At 42.0% G+C, this 20,195-nt stretch overlaps 1 protein-coding gene across 4 annotated transcripts in view; it reads right to left on the bottom strand.

The window, feature by feature from the left end:
* Positions 1–822: 822 nt before the first annotated feature.
* lrp4 (low density lipoprotein receptor-related protein 4) overlaps positions 823–20,195 on the bottom strand; it is a 119,679-nt gene continuing 100,306 nt past the window's right edge. The window contains exons 16-39 of one of the 4 annotated variants that reach the window (XM_083916736.1): positions 17,950–18,075; positions 17,207–17,415; positions 16,888–16,969; positions 16,642–16,747; positions 16,354–16,555; positions 16,024–16,213; positions 15,118–15,249; positions 14,645–14,785; positions 14,462–14,548; positions 14,206–14,377; positions 13,945–14,107; positions 13,361–13,586; positions 12,334–12,637; positions 11,557–11,775; positions 11,172–11,306; positions 10,879–10,987; positions 10,386–10,578; positions 9,386–9,499; positions 8,296–8,407; positions 7,636–7,697; positions 6,551–6,638; positions 6,278–6,419; positions 5,959–6,020; positions 3,918–4,015 (exon numbers count right to left, since the gene is read on the bottom strand). In XM_083916736.1, the coding sequence (XP_083772862.1) occupies positions 5,979–6,020; positions 6,278–6,419; positions 6,551–6,638; positions 7,636–7,697; positions 8,296–8,407; positions 9,386–9,499; positions 10,386–10,578; positions 10,879–10,987; positions 11,172–11,306; positions 11,557–11,775; positions 12,334–12,637; positions 13,361–13,586; positions 13,945–14,107; positions 14,206–14,377; positions 14,462–14,548; positions 14,645–14,785; positions 15,118–15,249; positions 16,024–16,213; positions 16,354–16,555; positions 16,642–16,747; positions 16,888–16,969; positions 17,207–17,415; positions 17,950–18,075 (3,356 nt within the window). In that variant the 3' untranslated portion in view covers positions 3,918–4,015; positions 5,959–5,978. Of the gene's footprint in view, positions 4,016–5,958; positions 6,021–6,277; positions 6,420–6,550; positions 6,639–7,635; positions 7,698–8,295; positions 8,408–9,385; positions 9,500–10,385; positions 10,579–10,878; positions 10,988–11,171; positions 11,307–11,556; positions 11,776–12,333; positions 12,638–13,360; positions 13,587–13,944; positions 14,108–14,205; positions 14,378–14,461; positions 14,549–14,644; positions 14,786–15,117; positions 15,250–16,023; positions 16,214–16,353; positions 16,556–16,641; positions 16,748–16,887; positions 16,970–17,206; positions 17,416–17,949; positions 18,076–20,195 lie in introns of all 4 variants that reach the window. The other 3 variants (XM_083916737.1, XM_083916734.1, XM_083916735.1) reach the window with 3 other exon arrangements.

Genomic DNA, 20,195 nt, shown 5'->3' with positions numbered 1-20,195 from the left:
AGATGATCCTGAACCACTTCAACTGGCTCCTTTCAACGCAAAGGAGCAGCGGCTCTACTCCCAGTTCCTCACGGATGCTGAACTTCTCCCCCTCTCTCTAAGGGAGACTCCAGCCCCCCTCCTGAGAAAACCCATTTCGGCCGCTTGTACCCGCGACCTCGTTCTTTCGGTCATGACTTTTTTTTGTATCTTATATAACAAAGTCTGAACATAACATTGCAACTAAATCCAAGTTGCTAATGTTTTATGGTGCTTGTCAAAGCTTGTTTTCAGTCAACAGACATATTTTTGAGTATGATTAGATTACGCAAAATGCTATTTGTACATTTGTATGTTGTCTGCAATAAACTGTCATCCTCTTTTAGCTTTGAATGGTATATTTGTGTTTTGCCTCCTGACACCAACCCCAACACTCAGCCTGAACCTCTAACATATTACACTTAAAATGTACTTGTTATTAATAGTTATTTACTTGACTTTGTCATTTTAATGTGGTTCTACTAATGACTGTGCTACATTCTTTACTAAGACTATTTGTCCTGGGAGATATATCCCTCCTCTGTTACTGTGCACTGTTGCTCTAACTTGAATGACTTGGCTCCATGCCTTCTCCCTGATTTTCTGATTTCATCTTTGTTCCCATTACGTCTGTAATTATCTACAGAAGCAGGCATTTGCTGTTCCTTTATTGCTATATGATGATTGTGTCTGATGAGAATGACATTTTGTCTAAAAGCAATCCGTGTATAGATGAGTGAGATGAGCCAAAGGTTTCACTGAAATGCAAATGCAATTTTATATTAAAAGATAGCAAAGGGATCATTCACTATATCACACAACACAGCTTGTTAGTACTGCCATGGAAATACATATACAGTCTTTTCATATTTACACATCAAGTGACAACCAAACAGAAATCATAAATACCTCTTTTTGTTAACTTTACAACAGCTATACGCAACCAGTATATCAGAAGATAAAAGAGCACTATTAAATAACTGGCATCTTCCCTATCATTTACAAGGCTTGGAAACACAGTGGTTAAAATAATCCAGCAAAAAAAAAAAAAAAAAATCTTCTCCAGTGAGTAAAATTAACACAAGTCTAAAAAACAGTCATGAAATCCCTTTGTACAAAAGACTATACAACTTAATAAACACAATATCTTCAACAGAAATGTTTGCTTATATCCGCATGATAAAATCTGTACAGCATTCCTGCAGCAGAGTTGGAGGGACTGTGAGCCGGGATGATTGGTTACTGGGTCGCTGTGATGCTCTGTGTGCCTGCAGTCGACCAACTGTCAGAGACCGTAGTTATGTAGCTGCCAAGACCCTCTTTCATTGGCCTCAGTGCTTCGTCTAGCAGCAAATCAGCAAGTTGCTGAGCTTGTAGCAGATACTTCAAAATACTGGTTATATAGAGTGTAACCAATATATTTGACAATATAGCAATATAGTATTTCCTTGTACCGTGTTTCAACAACAGACAGAATGGTACTCTAAAGTTAAAGCAATGCATAATATCTTTACTTGTATTAAATTCATTTTTTTCAGTAAGTTGTCAGTGATACATTTCTAAACTATAACCCTCACTGTCTGATGGGGTCAGACATGCACAGTGTTCCTAAGTTACCCATTTGTTATACTGTACTGTGGCAGATACTACAAGTACACCTTTGCGTTACAGATTTCGAGTTCATGGATCGAAACTCAAATTACAAAAAGAACAAATAGTCTCATTTACCTCTAGTAGTGTTTGGCCATGCAGATACTTTAGTTTTTGATATATTTTAACCTCGGAAACTTGCCCCAACCCCCGATACAACAGAGCCTAAGAAGAGGAACTGGAACTTTTGTGATTACGTTCCATAAGTAAGAAAATAATTCCCAGGATCACATTGACACATGTAGTGACGCAAACATCTATACTGTAAATCTAACCCTACGACATGACCTTTATCAACATTATCTTGTTTATTTAATTAGTTAAAATAGATTTTTTTCTAAAAAACATGACATAATATCACTGTTTATCTAATATATATGTTTGTTGCAGCCTTTTAAAAACAATTTGGTCGGTATGAGAATGAAAAGGGAGGGCTGAATGGCGTATAAATACTTTTTAGGCGGCTGAGGTTAAAGCTAAGAAGTTGTAGAGATGACATTACTAGAGAATGTGGGTAGATATCACGGATAAGGATGAGGATATCATACATACACCTGTGCTGAAAAATCAAATCAAGGGAGCTGTTGTTTTTTTTTTTTGCATTAAAAATTGTATTTTTGTCGAACTTGTTAAAATCAAAGAGCTTCAAATTGTAATAGTAAGTGCTGTCGTACATAATCATTTATCTGGAGGGTATTACTCAAGCAACATTTTCACTCTTTTTCCGAAAGACCAATGAAAGAAACACTGACTGAAAGATTCGATTTGAGTGTTTTGAGGCAGAAGAAGTCCGCAGGTGTCTAACACCTAGGTAAATAAAACCACAACTATCTGCATGGCTGAATATCCCTAGTGGTACAGGTCCGAGAAAATATGCTTTTCTGTGATCTGGGTGACCGAACCAAAGTAAAAAAAAGAACGTCGTGAACATCTGAGGATAAATAATTAAACAGCTGAAGGAGGGAGAAAAACAAAATGTTTGGCACTTAGGCTGTTACTTCATGGTGGCTTCCTCTGCTCTGCCCGAGGATCAGCAATGGTTGAATTACAACTTTTACAAAACAAAAAAACAGGAAAACAGGTTACTTTTGCAAAAGATTGAACGGACTTCTGCAACAAACTAAGAGTACCAGCTACAGTAAGTCCTTGCTTGACCTGTTGGAGGCTGTAAAATAGGGAATCAGAAGCAGGTGGTGTAATCCTGGAGGTCTCCCAGCGGTGAAGGAAAGTCAGTAAATCCTAACGAAACAAACAGCCCGTAAATAAGATACATTTCTATTAAGGTGTAAATGCTGAAAGAAGCATGGAGACTCTGTGAAGCCCCACCCTTTGGCACTGTCATAAATACAATTCTTGAATACCCGGGTCCTGCGGCACAAAGTTCGAACACGACACTCTCGCCCATTGTCTGAAAGTCAGCAAACCCACTCGGCGAGTACAAAAAACGTTCATAAATAGAGAAAGACATGAGTGGCATTAGAGAGAGCGTCGCGGTTACGTCGTCCAGGGAGTACATCGTTCTATCTTCGTCCGAAAAAAAAAGTTCACAAAAAACAAAAGGTGAAGTTGTACACAGAGAAGCGTTTGTCGCATTGAGAGTCTGCATCCTTTAAAAAGGCTCCAGATAACGCTTGTGTCTCTCTGTTCCCTTTCTCCCCAGAGTCCTTTGCTTTCTTATTCCAGCATGCTCATTAGTTTATCATTTTGCTCAAAGGCAGTATCACTGCGGGTACTGTCGGATGTCTGTACTGCATTTGTGTGTGTGTGTGTGTGTGCGTGTGTGCGCACAAGTAGGACGGAGCCCCAGTTTCAGAGACATGAGTTGTGTGTATGGAGCTTGTGTGTCTAACCAGGTCCGTTTGTAGCGTTAATCTACATCTGCAACTGTTACTGTTTTTCTACCTATTTCTCTGTGTGTGTTTGCACCAGCTATAAATACAGATGTGTGTATGTGTGTGTTAGGTAACGGATGTTGAGATAAAGCGGCTAGGTCAGGGAGCATTCCTCACACTTCGCTCTCTGTGGAGGGCTTGCGTGTGGAGGCCCAGCCGGTGTCAGGCAGGCTGTGCTGGTTGTGACGATGTGGGGTGATGGCCGAAGGGGTCAGAGTGGTTATGGAGGAGCATTCAGACGCTTCCTCCTGGAGGAGCTGCTCCGTTTCGCCATCATCTAGCGAAGCACTGCTGGCCTGCAGGGACACGGTGTCTGTACGCATGCAGGTGTGCAGGCCCCCCCGGGACGGCTTGATTTGTTTTAGGTCATCCCAGTAAAGCTCCTCATTGGACAGGAGACACACACCCTCCACAATGCGGATCTTCTCCTTGGTGTAGCCTCCGTCCACTCCCCCCTGGACAACGAGAAACAAATAGTAAGTCAGAGAGTGGTAGCCTCTATATGAGGAGTTTAAAGGGAAAATCCACCTAAAGGTATTCTGCAGTTTACTGTGTATCTAGGAATCAATTTGTGATTTAATGTTGTTTTCAGTGTACTCACCTGTAAGATAGCCTGACTCTCCTTTATCTCCTTTATTTCTTTGTTACATGCCCATTCTTTTCTTTCATTCTTCCTTGCTAAACCCTAACCATTCCCTCCTTTATAAAGGATAACTACAGGTTATTGACATTACAAACTTTAACACAAACCTCACCAAAACTTAAAAAGTTCAACCTGTTAAAGGTGGATTTCCCTTCAAGGATTAATCAGCAGCCAACTGCACACCACTCAAGAACAAGATGTCAACTTCAAACACACCCCATGCACAGTCAGTTGGCTCCTCTTTTAGTAATGCTACGTGTTCTTCTGATGTAGTTTTTCATTTTCAGATTAAGGTGCTGCAGACACATAATTGCCATAAACAAAACACCAGGCTGTCAGCCCGTGTAATCTGGAGTGATATCTACTGTATTGCTTTACGGCCCACAAACAGGGAGACGTTATTTTTCAAATAGAGCTGTGCTTGTGCTGCGGTGCTGTGTATAACACCTCTTGACAAATGATTCAATTTGTAGTAGTAGCAGGAATCATTTGAACAGTGTCTCTTCGGCTCCAGCATGAAAAAGTACACACAGTAGGTGTGGAACACCTGTTGAAACAGAGGCAAAATGACCTAAGTTTGCTTGAAACTGCTGCTTTTTACAAACAGCCCACGAGTCGCACAGCCATAAAGTTTCGAGTATTTTAAAGGAGGCTTTTTTTTTGACAGCTGGTGCAATGGGTTGCAATAGACAGAGAATTCTGCATTGATTGAACCTCATGTACATAGCTTTTAATGATGAATACTGATGAAAACAAGAAGCGGACATCCTTTGATTCCTCCCTCTTTTTTGACAAACAGCAAATCTTGCAGTCAACAACATCATCTTACATCCTGCAGTGAGACATGTGGCGTTGAGTTCAAGAACAGCTATTAATTACAGTAGATCACAATTCTGTCACGTAGACTACCAATTGCACTGTGCTCCTGCAATGTTTAGAGTTATTCCAAGGCGTCATCATTTATTTGTGACTGATGTAATGTAGGGCGGATTTTATTGCAATCGACTATCAATTAGGATTTTGTCTTTCAACGATTGAGAAAACAAGATAATTGAGGTGAAACGATTATTGTGATGCATTCTGTTTCACAATGACTCTCACTTTGTCTCGTGTTATAAATCCAGGGCAGCCCTTACCTTTACAGTGGTGCGCTTTCGTCCATTTTCACCGACTTACTGACTGAAATATATTGAATTTACTGTGCCAAAATGTTAAAAGATGTGTTTAGGAGTTTTCATTTATTTATGGCAATGCACTAACATTATGACATAGTTGATCCTTTTTTATTTTGATCTAATTTATTTTTATTTATTATTTCTTGAATTTTTGTTCAAATATATACATTTTTCACATTTTATTTGTTTACATTTTTTGAGTTTCGAGTTATTAATTATTAATCTAATTTCTACATTCAGTTTTTACTTGTTTTTCAGAGGAATTATATTTAAAGTTTAAGAAAATCAACTGCTAAAAGACTTAAAATAGTTCAATAAATGCATGTTTGAAAAGTCAATGAGTAAAAATGTTAAATAATTGCGACTATAATTCTTGCCATAATCAAGCAGCTCTAGTATAATGACAGACACAGACATAAGTGGCATAAACACTGTCATGCTGCTGATCACAGAGCTCTGAAACTGCACCAGAGAGACAGTGTTAATGTTGGATAGCAGCTTGCATGCGGTGAAAGACAGAAAAAGTGAAGGAAAACAAAGAGGCAACAGAGGACACCACTCCTTCATGCTGTGTAACTACCTCTCCGCGGGACAAGTGGGTCAAAAGATAAAGGGGGAGAGGGAGTTGTAGGGATGAGAGAGCTGCATTGAGGAGAGAGGGGAGGGTGGTTGGGTGGGATGAGCGCTGGTGTCTGTAACCTGCTTCTCTCACATGTTACAATATTTCAACACAATCAATGAGACAAACATTAAAGTCATTTGTCTCCGTGGTTACCCACCGTACACCTCCATAGTTTGTGATCATTCTATGGAATTATCATGGATTCACCTGAAATCCATTCTTATATTAAACAAAAAGCATCTGTCGTTTTCACTTCAGGGTCCAGAATGTCAGTTACCTCTTTCTTATATCGAAGCTGGTTGTATATTGGAGGCTTCTGTGACGCCTCAATCTTGACCTCTTGTGTGGAAGTCCGATACGAGGGGTTACTGTAGGTCAGGTTGCTCACTCCTGGGTCGGCAAACTTCGACTTTTTATGTCTGTCGATCAAAAACGAGGAGAAAACGGGTAATGGCGTACTAAATGAAACTATCTGCCATGCATTGTATCCAATGTAACTTATCGTACCCTGTGTTTAAGACTAGGGAAATGTGTCAAGCGGGGGACTCACCTGTAAATAATCAAAGCAGCAATGAGGATCAGAATAGCCAGGATGGTCAAAACTCCACCGATCACATAGCTGATATGAAGTCCTTCCCCTGCAACAGATGGCACAGATGTTAAAGACTGGTGTGTTTACGTAAACAATCCAGTGTCTTTGCCTAAAAGAATATCACAGACTATTTGAAAAATGTCCCCTATTTCAGTTTCATCTCAGTAAAGAGATACTGTAGTTCTGAAAGTGTTTAGCCCAGCTTATGTTGCACTCATGTCCGTGGGACAGAAGGTGAGGTTGAGAGAGGTTCCCATATTTACAATCCGTCAGTGTTCACATCATCAGAAACTCACAATGATGGCTGCAGGTGTCATTGGGCTTCTTCTACCTTGTTGAGTTTTTATGTTGTTTCAGTGTGTTGCCTGTGTAGCCTGGTTTTTGAGAAGTGCTATATTAATAAAGTTTCTATAAGTGTTAATTTGGATTTAATAACTTTGATGATAGACTTTGGCGGACTTAAGCGTCCGTATTTGTTTGCTTTTTCTAGCTGCGGAGCTCCAGATTTGGGCCCGTCTCCTCCGTTGGACCCTTTTGGGCTCCATTTTGGAGAAAGCAGCGACACCGGAAACTGTGTACATCATATGTTGAGCTTGCTAGCAATACAGCTAGATACAGTCAGGTTAGATATGTTACACGCTATGTGCGGCTTTACGTTACCTAACTCCTGTATCATTTGTGCCATGTCGAGTATATCTAAAACTAACTTCTCATTCGTTATTGTCTGGTGCTTGATATTTACAAGTTGGAAACTGGTAATTCATGTCACTCTCACGTGACTTAAATGTTACATTAGCAAAGCTAAACCGGAAGCAACCAAAGTTGTCAACAAGCTAATAACCTACAGCGGCGACCCCAATAGAGCTAGGCTAGCAGTTTCCTCCTGCTTCCAGTCTAGCTAAGCTAGGCAAAACACATCCTGGATCTCTGGATAAGATGAATACATCGCTTTTTACTGTGGGTAAGATGGTGAATTTCCCAAATGTCAGGCTGTTCCTTTAAGTCTACGAGCGGTGTGCAAACTGATGACGGGGTGTACTGACCGTGAGGAGCCGTCACCACGTTGCTCAAACAGCCTTCTACATTGAGGTTCTTGTCAGTGCAGCTGTAAAAATAAAGGAGAAACAGAGAAATCGATTTAATATTAGCTGTAACAACCTTGTGAAGTCAAAACATGATATAGTTTGCCTCGGAGAAAAGCGCTCTGTAGGGCCTTTGGGAAGAGTCTGTAAGCTACTGTAGTCTTACTGTTGGTTGAAAATCCAAACGTGTATTCTGTTGAACATGAATTATTATATTATATATATACTGCACTATGGGATGATAAAATGATCCAACCACTATAAAAGGGTTGAGAGCACTAAGTATTTTGAAAACAAGAATCGTGCGTAGAATTTTAAAGCATTGATGCCAGCATGCTTTCAGTCAACACAGTCAACTGGTTTTCTCAGTGGGATAAGATAAGATAAGATACACCTCTATTACTGATCAGCAGGGAGCTGTGGTTGCTGCAGCAGTACAACAAATATATAGAAACTATAAAAGAGCATTTGGAGAAAAAATGTCGCGATAAAGTGATAGTGGTGTATGGTTTTTTGTATTAATAGAATAGAATATAACAGGGTTACGTTTTTGATTACATTCAAAATGCATCTCTCCTTTTAAAGAAATCATTCAAATGGACAGACGACGTAAAGACATACTTGACCGGTGAGGGTCCTCCATGTGGAGTGTCAGTTGGAGCTTTGGGGATCTTGTTGGGGACTGGAGTGCTGGTGGTTCCTCTGGCAGGAGAGGTGGGGATGTAACCTGAAACTGTTAACGCATGCACATTAGAACCTGAGTGTCTTGAAACACACGAATTCTGGTGGTTTTGGTAATGTTTTTTTTTTTTGATAGGAGTCTTATTTCTTTGCCAGTACCGTATTTTTCGGATTATAAGTCGCAGTTTTTTTCATAGTTCGGCCGGGGGTACGACTTACTATAGTCTACTATATAGTTCACTATACTCTGGGGCGACTTATGTGTGAAATTATTAACACATTACCGTAAAATATCAAATAATAGCCCGGGCTATTATTTATGTCAGTCACATAAGAGACTATAAATCAGCAATCGTCACACACACACACGTCAACCAATCAAAATTCGGCGGGGGCGGGTCATGGCAGAAGTGCATTGTGAAAAAAAAGATGCTACCTGCTAATGCTTGAGCTAAGCGGCGCATTGTCTACCTTTGGATTTGGCAGAGTTGTTCAGAAGTGACACAGAGGAAGAAGAGTTCATTGGATTTAGTGATTAGCAGTGACAGAGTGTTTGGTAAACGTATAGCATGTTCTATATGTAATAGTTATTTGAATGACTCTTACCGTAATATGTTACGTTAACATATCAGGCACGTTCTCAGCTCGTTGTTTATGCGTCATATAACGTACACTTATTCAGCCTGTTGTTCTCTATTCTAGTTTTATTTTAAATTGCCTTTCAAGATGAAATGTCTATTCTTGGTGTTGGATTTTATCAAATACATTTCCCCAAAAAATGCGACTTATACTCTAGTTCAACTTATATATGTTTTTTTCCTTCTTTATTCTGCATTTTCGGCTGGTGAGACTTATACTCCGGAGCCATGTATTAATACAAAAATACGCTATATGATGTTGGATGTTCAGTATTTTAATCTTGGGAAACTGTGTAGAGGATAATCCTACTATGAAAATGTCTGTATGGCCAAGCATATGGGATTTAGGCCAAAACATGCAAACACACTGCACCGTCACATTGGTCACTCACTGGTTGAGCAGGGTCGCCCATCTGGTTCATCAGGACAGGCGCACACAAAACTGTTGGTCTTGGCGAAGCAGAGGTGAGTGCAGCCGCCATTGTTTACCCCGCAGAGATTGGTACCTAACGAAAAAGGACAGGGGGCATTCACAACTGGCACCACACAGTCTGAGTGGTTTATTTGAAATCAGGGAGTGTGTCCTCCTTAAGTCTGGTTCATTTCATCAGTTGAGAACGATGACATTTGAATTCTGCCTGCAACAGTATTGTGACACTGGAACATGAAGGTCCCAGCCCTCTTAAAGAAAACAGCGATGTAGTTTGTTACAAACTGAAATACAAATCAAACTAATTACCAGAGCTTGGCTCAAGTAAAATACTGTCTCCATTCATCAAATTATATAAAATACGCTCAAACAAATCCATCATGTTTGGCTAAGTAGCATTAGAGCGACGGTTAACTGTTAATTTTAAATCCATGTGACTTCTAATTCATTTTCACAGGGAGGTAAAGCAACCAAAACAAATCTCAAAGTTGATTGGGTTAATTATTGTTTTGATTTTGTTGTAACTGTACGATATATTCATTCATTTTTGAGGCTGTACTAAATATCATGTTATGATACAGAGGCTGACAAAAAACAGCTAACCACACAGCACCGATTGCCTAAAGATCGACTATTGTAGATCAAATTAGTGTAAATTCTTGTGTTTAATATTGAGTTAAATACATTTTAAACCTGGGTTTGTGTCTTGGCATCAGGTTAATTTCTTCTTCTGTGCCCAGTTTATGGTCCGTTTCTATGGCAACTCTAGCTTCCCAAACTGACTAGACTTGCAACCCTTTCTGTACCTGCATTTATTGTCTGCTATATTTGAAGTTCACACTTCCAAATCCGACTTTGCTGCTGCAACACTTTACCAGCAGAACACTTTGTGCATCAGTGTCCTCATAGATATACATAGTGAGGTCTTTGGTGTCTCCCATGTCGGCTGAAAGTGTCATTACCTGTCTGTCTGTGAGGTGATACCACTATAATGTCCATGAGGCCCTCCACGTTGGCCAGCACTGTTTCCTTGTTACGGCCGGTGTGCTTGTCCACCCGCTGGATGGACTTAGTCTGCCAGTCCGTCCAGTAGATCCAGCGGTCTTGCTGCGAGAGTCGGGAGAAAGGAGTTAGAGGGGAGGACACCGGCTTCAACTGGGGAAACGAGGGAGAAGAAGAGAGGAGAGGAAAAACACAGACAAGGAGAAGGGGTATGGGAGGAAGAAAGGGAAGGGAAAGGGGAGGAAGAAAAATGAGGGTCAGAGTGGAAGAGAAGTAGAAGAAATGGTTAAGTCAAATGGGTTCAGCATGAGTTGGAGGACGGAGGGACGACCAGTGAGTGTCACACGGTGAGCCGATGAGTGAAAGAGAGCAGGTGAGTGGAAGAGGAGGCAGCCAAAAGGAAGGGTCAGCCCAGTGATCGACAGCTGAGGGTGAGGAGGGGGTAGGTGGTACCTGCGTGAGGGCGAATGGGTGGGACACCGGGCTGACGAGGACCTGCCTCAGTTTCCCATTCAGGTCCGAACTCTCGATCCTGTCCAAGTGGGCGTCCACCCAGAAGATCCTGCAGACAACATCACACACTCAGATGTAGATTTACGTTCGGATACTGCCATGATCTGATTTCCCCACAGGGACAATTAGATCATGAAACTTTCATAAAATCTAATCTAATTTACGAGGCCCATGTGAGCAAAACAGCCAGACAGGGAGCTCCTTCTACAGACATGCTTCTCTCTCGCTCTGACCTTCGCGTGTCGTAGTCTAGCGTGAGACCGTTGGGCCAGCCCAGGTCGGTGTTGATCAGAACCTTTCGGTCCGAGCCGTCCAGGTGAGATCGCTCGATCTTTGCGATGTGACCCCAGTCAGTCCAGAACAGGAACCTGCAGAGTTGAGGTGAACTGGTGAGGAGACTTTCTATTGTATAAAGTTGTATGAAGTTGAAAATATCTGCAACCTTGTTTCACAAATTGCTTCGTTTGCCTTACTGCTATATCTCAATGTCAGCATAGTTCATTATCTGGCTAAGACATTTTTTTAAAGCTGCAAATTTTTTTTTTTAAATGGTAAACTTTTGAGTCAAAACCCAAATTTTAATTTGCGAGTGTATCCCAGCTCACCCCCCTCTCTTACCCTTTGCTTGGGAACACTGCAATGGCTCGGGGTTCATCCAAGCTGTTGTTGACCAGGACTTTGCGGCTCGTTCCGTCCAGGCGGGCCACCTCGATGGTGTTACGCCCGGTGTCAGTCCAGTACATGTTCCTGGCCACCCAGTCTACAGCCAGCCCATCTGTGGTCTTCAGGCCCTGGCTGATCACGGTCTCCATGCCAGTGCCGTCTAGGTTTGCACGCCTACAGGACAAAGTAGAGTCATGACATCAGGTTTGTTGTTTAGAGCAGATAAAATAGGCAAAGGCGTTTTTCGCCCTGGTAAAAATATCAATGAATGCTATTTGTACCCTGGTGTTGGTAGCCAACAATGCTATAGTCACCCATTTTTTTAACTAAACCTAATCATGTAGCTTTGTTGCCTGCATCTAACCAAACTGTGAAAATAATAAGTCAACAAAATTTTAAGTTATCCCAAGCTGGATCGGACCATGGTCTCCTGGGTGAAAGTCCAATGCTAAACCCACTCACCCACCGTTAACTACCATGATATCACACTTTGTCGCTCTTTGAGGCGGTGAGTGAGGGGGGTCAGGTATAAATAACCAGATCATGCATCCAAGGCCATCTTCACCCGGGCGTAAATAGACACTCCAGATAAAATAATCCTGATGATCCCACCTTACTGATTTTGTTATTCTACACATGACTGTAAGATCCATTTTATATGTTAAAAGTATTGAATGTGAATAAGTGTGTTTTCACTGTCTTAGGGGGAGAAAAATACTTTTGCTTTCACACCTTATAACATCCAGGGTGACGTCGGTGTAGTAAAGTTTTCCGTCCACGCTGTCGTAGTCCAGCGAGATGACGTTGTGCAGCTCAGGCACCGGTACGTGCACGTCGGTGTGGTCATTGGTGTCGAGGGAGATTCTGCGCACACTCACGCGGTTGGAGAAGATCAGGTACGACTCTGGGGAGTCGTCACATGACCTGCCATCTCCCTTTAGCAGGATGCCGGTGGGACAGGCGCAGGAGGTATCATTGGGACGAGGCAGGCACAGGTGGCTGCAACCCCCGTTCCTCCTGCCACACCTATTAAAACCTGGAGAGGTCAGAAACAGAGGGATTGATGCAAAGAGACACAGGCGCATTTTTGGTGTCTTACTGTTTCTAGGACATATATAATCACTTGTCAATCACCTGGTGAGCTACACATACTACAATCAACAGCTGTATTTGGGATCATCATGTAAGGACAGCAAAAATAGAGGTGGATGGAAAGAAATCCAGAAAAGGAAAAAGAGTGGCCATAATGAAGGAACAACTGAGCAAATCTGAAAAATGTAGGAAGCTGTTTGAAACTGCAAAAATCTACAAAATAATCCAGAGGGATGGCCGGTGGCATAATGGATAGAGCATGCACCCCATGTAAAGTAGCTGAAGGTCCTCGAGGCAGCGGCCGCAGGTCGGAGTTGGACCTGCGGCCGCCGCCTCGAGGACCTTCAGCTGCATGTCTGCCTCTCTCTCTCATCCCATTTCCTGTCTGTCCTATCTAATGAAAGGCTTGAAAACTGCCCAAAAACATCCCCCCTCAAAAATATATATATTTATATATTATGCAAAGCAGTACATAAGATATGGAATAGAAGATAGAAACACTTTTTATGAGACAGCAGCGCTGTTTCAATTTCAATACCAGTCACACAGTTATGTGTACTGACTGCTGTCAGTCTAAAGATAACAAAGTGCTTGTTTGTTTTTTTTGCTCTAATATGCTTTAATTTATAAAGCATCTATAAAGTGTCTCCATAGTCCTCAGACTCACCCAGTGGCCTCTCCCTGTCCACGGCCTGGATGTCCATCAGGCCCGGCAGGTTGGGCCGCACCGTGATGGTGTTGGTCCCGGTGTTCTTGTCGGCTCGCTGGATGCTGCGGCTCTGCCAGTCGGTCCAGTAGATGTGGGACCCTAGCAGGGTTAAACCGTACGGGTGCTGGACTGGGGACACGAGGGTGTGGCGATTCTGCCCATTTAGGTCAGCCGCCTCAATGCGCTGGAGAGGAACAGAGAGACGAGATGATTATAACCACCAAAAATCATCTTTATGAAAACAAAAGTTTTTTTGGGGATTTGGATTAAAAGTATTTTACTAATCTTGTAAAGCCCTTGTTTAAAAAGTGCTATATAGATACAGATTATTATTATTATTATTATTATTATTATTATTATCATTTTCAACACTTCCTCTTTTTTCAACACTTTCGACAAATCTTGCTGTGAATGTAACAGCAGAATGAAGTTAAAGTTCTGTTTCATCAACATCACAAGTCCTTAAAAACACAGAGAGGCTTTCGTCCTATTTAAGTTTAGAAGTAAAGTGAAAATGGTGTCATTAGGAGTCACTGCTGCACCTCGGTGTGAGCGTCAGCCCACAGTAACTGTGAGCCGGCCATGTCGATGGCCAGGCCGTTGGGCCAGCCCAGGTTGTTGCTGATGAGGACCACGCGGTCTGAACCATCCATCGCTGAGCGCTCCAGCTTAGCATGCTCTCCCCAGTCTGTCCAGTACATATAACTGGAGAAGAGAAGAGGGACATAGCTTAAAGGTCAGAGTTAAAGACAGAAAGTAGGACCGAGAACAAAAGTTCAGAAGTCACGCTCTAGCAGCCTCACCCCATCTCGTTATAAAGGGCGATCGCTCGAGGGCTGTCCAGGTTTTGCCAGACGAGGACTTTCCTCATGGAGCCGTCCAGGTTGGCAACCTCAATGCGGTTGGTCCCCGTGTCCGTCCAGTAGATCTTCCTGCCAACAGCATCCACCGCTAAACCATCAGTCGTCACCAACCCTACAAAGAGAGATAAAGATGGAGTCATGACAACCTGACTGGGTGGAGTTCAACAGCATCGTACATGCACGCCATCCTCCTCACCTGTAGCTATGATGTCTTCTTGTGCTTTTCCGTCGATGTTGGACCTGCTGATTTTCTTCAGTGTGCTGTCCGACCAGTAGACTTTTCCTGGAGGAGCAGCCACATACACATGTAACGTCACCATTTCTACATAACTTGTCTATTGGAAAGAGGCATTTTAAAACTTTGTGAAGATGCACAAACCTTCTTTGGGGTCGACCCCGATGGCGATGGTGTTTTTCATGGAGCTATTGACGGCCAGAACCACATCAGCAAAGTAAGGGATATCCAAAGAAACCATCCTGATGTCAGTCCTCCGTGCAAAGACCAGGAAGCTGCTCATCCCTGCACACAAATCAACACACATCACAAATCTTTTTCTCTCCTGATATTTGCAGGCTTATAAAACTGCGCCTTTTCTCATTTACATTTGAGATTAAAATGTTTGGTGTTTTGGCACTCATGTCTTTTGGTGATGATCCATCAAGTATAATGTTGCCTTGGATGTCAAAGAGTTACAGTAGAGGTGGTATTCACCAGAGCTCTTCTATATCTTTATATTTTGACCTGCACCATGAAAATCATTAGCATTATCTACAAGAAGAAGGTACATGTAAACATGGATGAACAGAAACAAGAACCGGATTATTTTTGACACATTAGACAAAGTTTCATACCAGGCGTGCAGGTCTTCCCGTCCGTCTGCAGGTTGATACCAGTGGGACAGGCACAGCTGGAGGCTTTGGGAGCAGGAGCCAGGAGACAGAGGTGGCTGCAGCCTCCATTATTCATCTCACACGGGTTGCGCACTACAGATGAAGACACACAAAGCAACTCAGCTCACCAACCGTCCTACTTTCTAGGTTAGCTTTTAGGCAGGGAATGGAAAGGGAATGGGAGAAACTGGGGAAAACAAAAGAGAAACACGCAACTTCCCTTAAGGGAACATGGGAAAGCCCCACGCATCAGTGAGGTTTCAGTTTGGTATGAGCCCCCGAGGCTCTCTAACCTGACAGCCAGTGATCTGGGTTCAGTTTACCTATAATCCTCTCAGTGTCAGCAGAGAAACAGGATCTGAGCTCTGAGAATAGGCAGCAAAAATCAGAAAAGTAGAAAGTGACAGGAGGAGATTTGGTTTCCTTTGTCAACAGAGACTACACAAAACCAACAAGACACGTTACATATAGTGACACATCTCTCGTTTGTTAATTTTAAATCTCTGTACTGCTTTTGAAATGGACAATCTATGTCAAACATTAAGTCGTGATTTTTATGACCAATAGCTAAAATCCAGGCCTCTATTGGTGACATTATTATTATTATTATTGTCATGCCAGATTATTTTTGCACCATGCATAATCATAAGCTTATGGGTTTTGACACTATACTGCTTTGCACTTGGCTAACTTGGCTTCTTAAGCCAGTGCAAAGTGCAAAAGCCATTGAAGCTCCTTCTTCTTCTGCTTAAACTGATGCTAACAGGACAGGCTACCCAATAGCTCAGACGCCTGGAGGCCCATTTGTCAAGCTTGGGTAAATAACAGTAATTATCTATTAAACATATTTAGAGGACGCAGACTGACCTGTCTCGCGGTTTCGGTGGAACATGTGAATGTCCATGAGATTCTCCAAGTTTTCGGCCAGTGTGTGTCGTCCTAAGCCAGTGAGCTTGTCGGCGCTCTGGATGCTCTTGGACTGCCAGTCTGTCCAGTACAGCTTGTCCTCGTGTACAGTCAGACCAAAGGGGTGAGGAAGCTGGCTGCCAATCAAAACCTGAATGTAAAACCATAGCAGAGGTCCTGTGAGATCTGTGAACATTTCTTAACATCAAGAGTTGATTCCAAATGAACAGAAAAGCTTGATTAAAAAAAATGTAAATGAAAAAGGCAGAACATTACAAAAACTCCCTTTACCTGTCGATCGGAACCATCGAAGTTACCAAACTCAATAGTCTTCATGCCAGCGTCGGCCCAGTAGAGGCGTTTAGTTTCATAGTCAATGGCGAGCCCGTTAGGCCACGTCAGATTGGATGAGATGATGACGATGCGACTGGAGGCGTCCATTCCTGCACGCTCAATCTTTGGATTGGCACCCCAGTCTGTCCAGTACATGAAACTACGGAGAAAGGATAAGAATGAGTTAGAAAGACTGAGAGCATTATGCAAAGTTCAGGTTCATGTGTTACTTTTTAACAATCTCACCCTCCGATCGGGTCAACGACAATGTCTCTGGGCCGGTCCAGGTTCTCCCATATCAGGACAGTCCGCATGCTCCCATCTGCATTAGAAACCTCGATACGATCCGTACCTGAGAAAACCCAAGAAATGGCATGAGTGGTTGAAATCCAAAAGCACACATTGTCATGCAGGTGACTGCCACTATATGATTTCATGTGAACAATATGATTTTATGTGACATGAAATGATATGTGAAATGAGGCCGTGTACCAGCATCAGTCCAGTAGAGCTTGTTGGTCACCCAGTCAATCGCCAAACCTGCTGGGCTCTCCAGACTGGTGTCCACCACCACCTGGGAAAACACGGACAGCAAAGATCTGAATCCCTCCAGTTCTAGTTCTCCACTCAACTCTTCACCTGCATCATGTCCTAGAGAGCATGAATTGCTGTTGCACTTTCAAATCAGCCCCAGTAGATGGCAGTAGTACATAAAGTTAAATCCTGCTGCTCCCCTCTCTTCAGTCTAGGACAGATGAGAAATGAAGGGACTTCAGCGGGTGAGTTCAGTCACGCTGTGGATGTCACTAACCTCCTGCTTGGTGCCATTCCACAGCGCTCTGTTGATGGAGTCGGTGGTGACGTCCGTCCAGTAGATATAGCCGTCTTTGGCATCCCAATCCAGTGCCACGGCATTGCGCACATCAGCCAGAGGGATGACATCATCGGACATGTCCTCTGTGTCAAAGCTGATTCGTCGGATGTCCGTCCTTCGGGCAAAAAGCAGGAACTTGTCAAGACCTGATTAAAGACCAAAGGTCTTCTGTCAGTCTTCTAGGTTTAACAGTGGGGTCAACAGTGAACACAGCAAAACAGCACTTACACAGACATCTAGCAGCCCAACTAAACAGACATATCATAAATCATAACCAATCCTCTAACATAATTATCTACAATCATAAAAAACAAGCTGTACTACAGTAAACTACAGGGTGTGTAAATGTCACATAAACCTATTTCAAAGAATTTAATTAGTAAAAAAATACTTTATAAATGTAAAACAATGTAAATTTTAGGTCTGCACTTTAGTGGATGTCTTGTTATCCTCTGCATGCATTTGTTTCCTATGAAAATACTGACTGATCAGGAAGATTGGATGCATGCTACATGCTTATCTGAACAATGGCACTTGAATAAACTGTACAATCAATGCATCCAATAAGAGGTAAATTGCTAAAATTGTCATCGTTAGCATTTATTCTTTCATAAATAAATACATCAACATCCACTCAATTATAATGCATACTACAGAAGTTCAGATGTTGAGGGACTTACCGCTGGCACAGTTGTTGTGGTCCACCTTCTTGAAGCCGGTGGGACAGGCACAGGTGTGCGTCTTGTTGCCAGGGAGACATAGGTGGCTGCAGCCTCCGTTGTTGGCGCCACAGCGGTTCCAGCCACCTACAGGACAGAAAGACACACACAGCTCAGTAAATGATGCTGATGAACTTTTTGTCTATTACAAATACACTGTATATATATACACATATACATATACAGTATATTCATAATATTATCATTCATTATAGTTTAGTAACCGACCAGGGACCTTGGTTGCATGTCATCATCCTCTCACTTTCCTGTCTGCCTCTTTACTGTGTGTACCAGCAAAAATGCTTTAATTAATTAAAGCAGCATAGATTCTTTTCAAAACAGAGATACCAATTTCATACAAAGCCAATGTCTCCAATTCATATTGTGTGCAACATTTTATAATAACTGATAACAATCGGCAAAACTACAAAAATAAAACGCAGAATTTAAAAAAATAAATGTTGCCGTCAGCTGATCTAAGAGGCCTAGTTTCTTTACGGGTTATTACAGAATAGTTCAACATTCAGGAATACGGTTATTCAACAGCAATGCTCCCTCTTATTCTTTATCTGGTAAATCTATCCCCAATATTTTTCTGAAATGTGACTGTGGTAAATGAGGGAGGTGTTAAGCCATTAAGAATTTGGTATATTAATAAAGCACAATTAATGTATGATGTAACATGTAAGAAACCAAGTGGTTAACCAGTATTTTAGATGTAAGAAAATCATAGCATGGAAAGAAGCTTCAGGTTTCAGACATTGTCCAATAAATCTACTGTAAAACTGTAAAAGGAAGCATCGAGCTGAAGATGACCTTAAGCTGCCTAAACAATAGGCCAGTGTGTAACGTTGTCTGTCATTGTCTGTTGTTACTGTTTGCTGTTTTATGTACTGTTGTTTGATTTCTACAGTGCTATGGAAAGGATTTCCCCCTTTTAAGTCCAATGAAACCAAGGTATTTGAAACTGGAAACCACCTGCAGCTTCTTATCTGATATATAAACTGAGTGTTCTTCAACACTCAACACGCTCTTTTTGTGAAATACATTCATTCATCTTTAACCGCTTGTCCCTATCGGCGTCGCGGGGGGTTGGAGCCGTGTTTTTTTAGACATTAAGATGTAAGCAAGAATCTGCAAGCCACTTTTATTATAATTATAATATCCATCTGCTTAACTAACTCTTAGTGTGAGTATTCCTTTGACTATGAAGCAATGCAGTGCATATTGATGTATTATACCATTCTGTATATCAAAAATATAATTAACTACATATCATCCCATGTTCTTCTAAATGTCACAGCATGTGTCTGGGTTTCACTCGACTTCTGAGGCGTTGTTGCTTCGTTCAATTGACAGAAAGTTCAAATCTACTCCATTCACACATGAACTCACATGACTCGCGCCAAAACAAAAGGAACAGTGTGCGACTTCCCTCTGCCAACAAACGCAGCTCGCAGTTCATGCAAGTGTCCGGCTGTTACAATATTTTATCAGCATGATAACCAAAACTTTCTCTTGGCCAGGACTCAAGTTCAACACGTTTTGCTGACAAAAGAACACAAGTATTTGCTATCGTGCCGATAAAACACCTCAACCCGGCCGGTTCACTGCAGGGTCTAACAGTAGTACAACAAACCATTCTATCATCTCTGCGGACGACACCGTGTGGGAAATGTCTTCACTTCTGTGCACAATGATACCCTTATGAGTAGGTTCCCTTTTTTTCTGTGTCTGTCTTCAGCCAGATCATCTTTCTCCCTCTCATGTTGAGTTTCAGCATTTGGTTCTCCCGCATGTCGCATGACAACATGTTCTACTGCTTAAGGGTGCAAAAAAAAGTCCATTGTTCTCTTAAAATATACTTAATTACAGTCAGTTATGAAGGGAGGTGGGGTGAACAAACGGCCATACAAGGAGCCAAGCCTCATGAATAGAGAACATCCCTTTTCTTTTGCTTATGACTCCAGCTGAAATGATGTACTTGTACTGTCTGTACTGTCTTGTCTTCTCCAAACTGGGGCTGTGCTGACTGCCATCTACTGTAGGTAACACACTGACTATGGATAAGTCCCTCATATGACCCAACTTCAAAATATCAGAGCCTATTCCTTTAAATTCCATGAAAAAACAGAAGTATAACTACTGCCAATGAGCTGATTCTTGAAAGACTTTTACGCAATTTACTGATCGTTTTGTGGTTTTGA

The sequence above is a fragment of the Echiichthys vipera genome (assembly GCF_963691815.1).
Source record: "Echiichthys vipera genome assembly, chromosome: 1".
NCBI lineage: Eukaryota > Metazoa > Chordata > Actinopteri > Perciformes > Trachinidae > Echiichthys > Echiichthys vipera.
The sequence above is the reverse complement of the archived record's forward strand: the minus strand, read 5'-3'. Positions and strand labels throughout refer to the sequence as shown.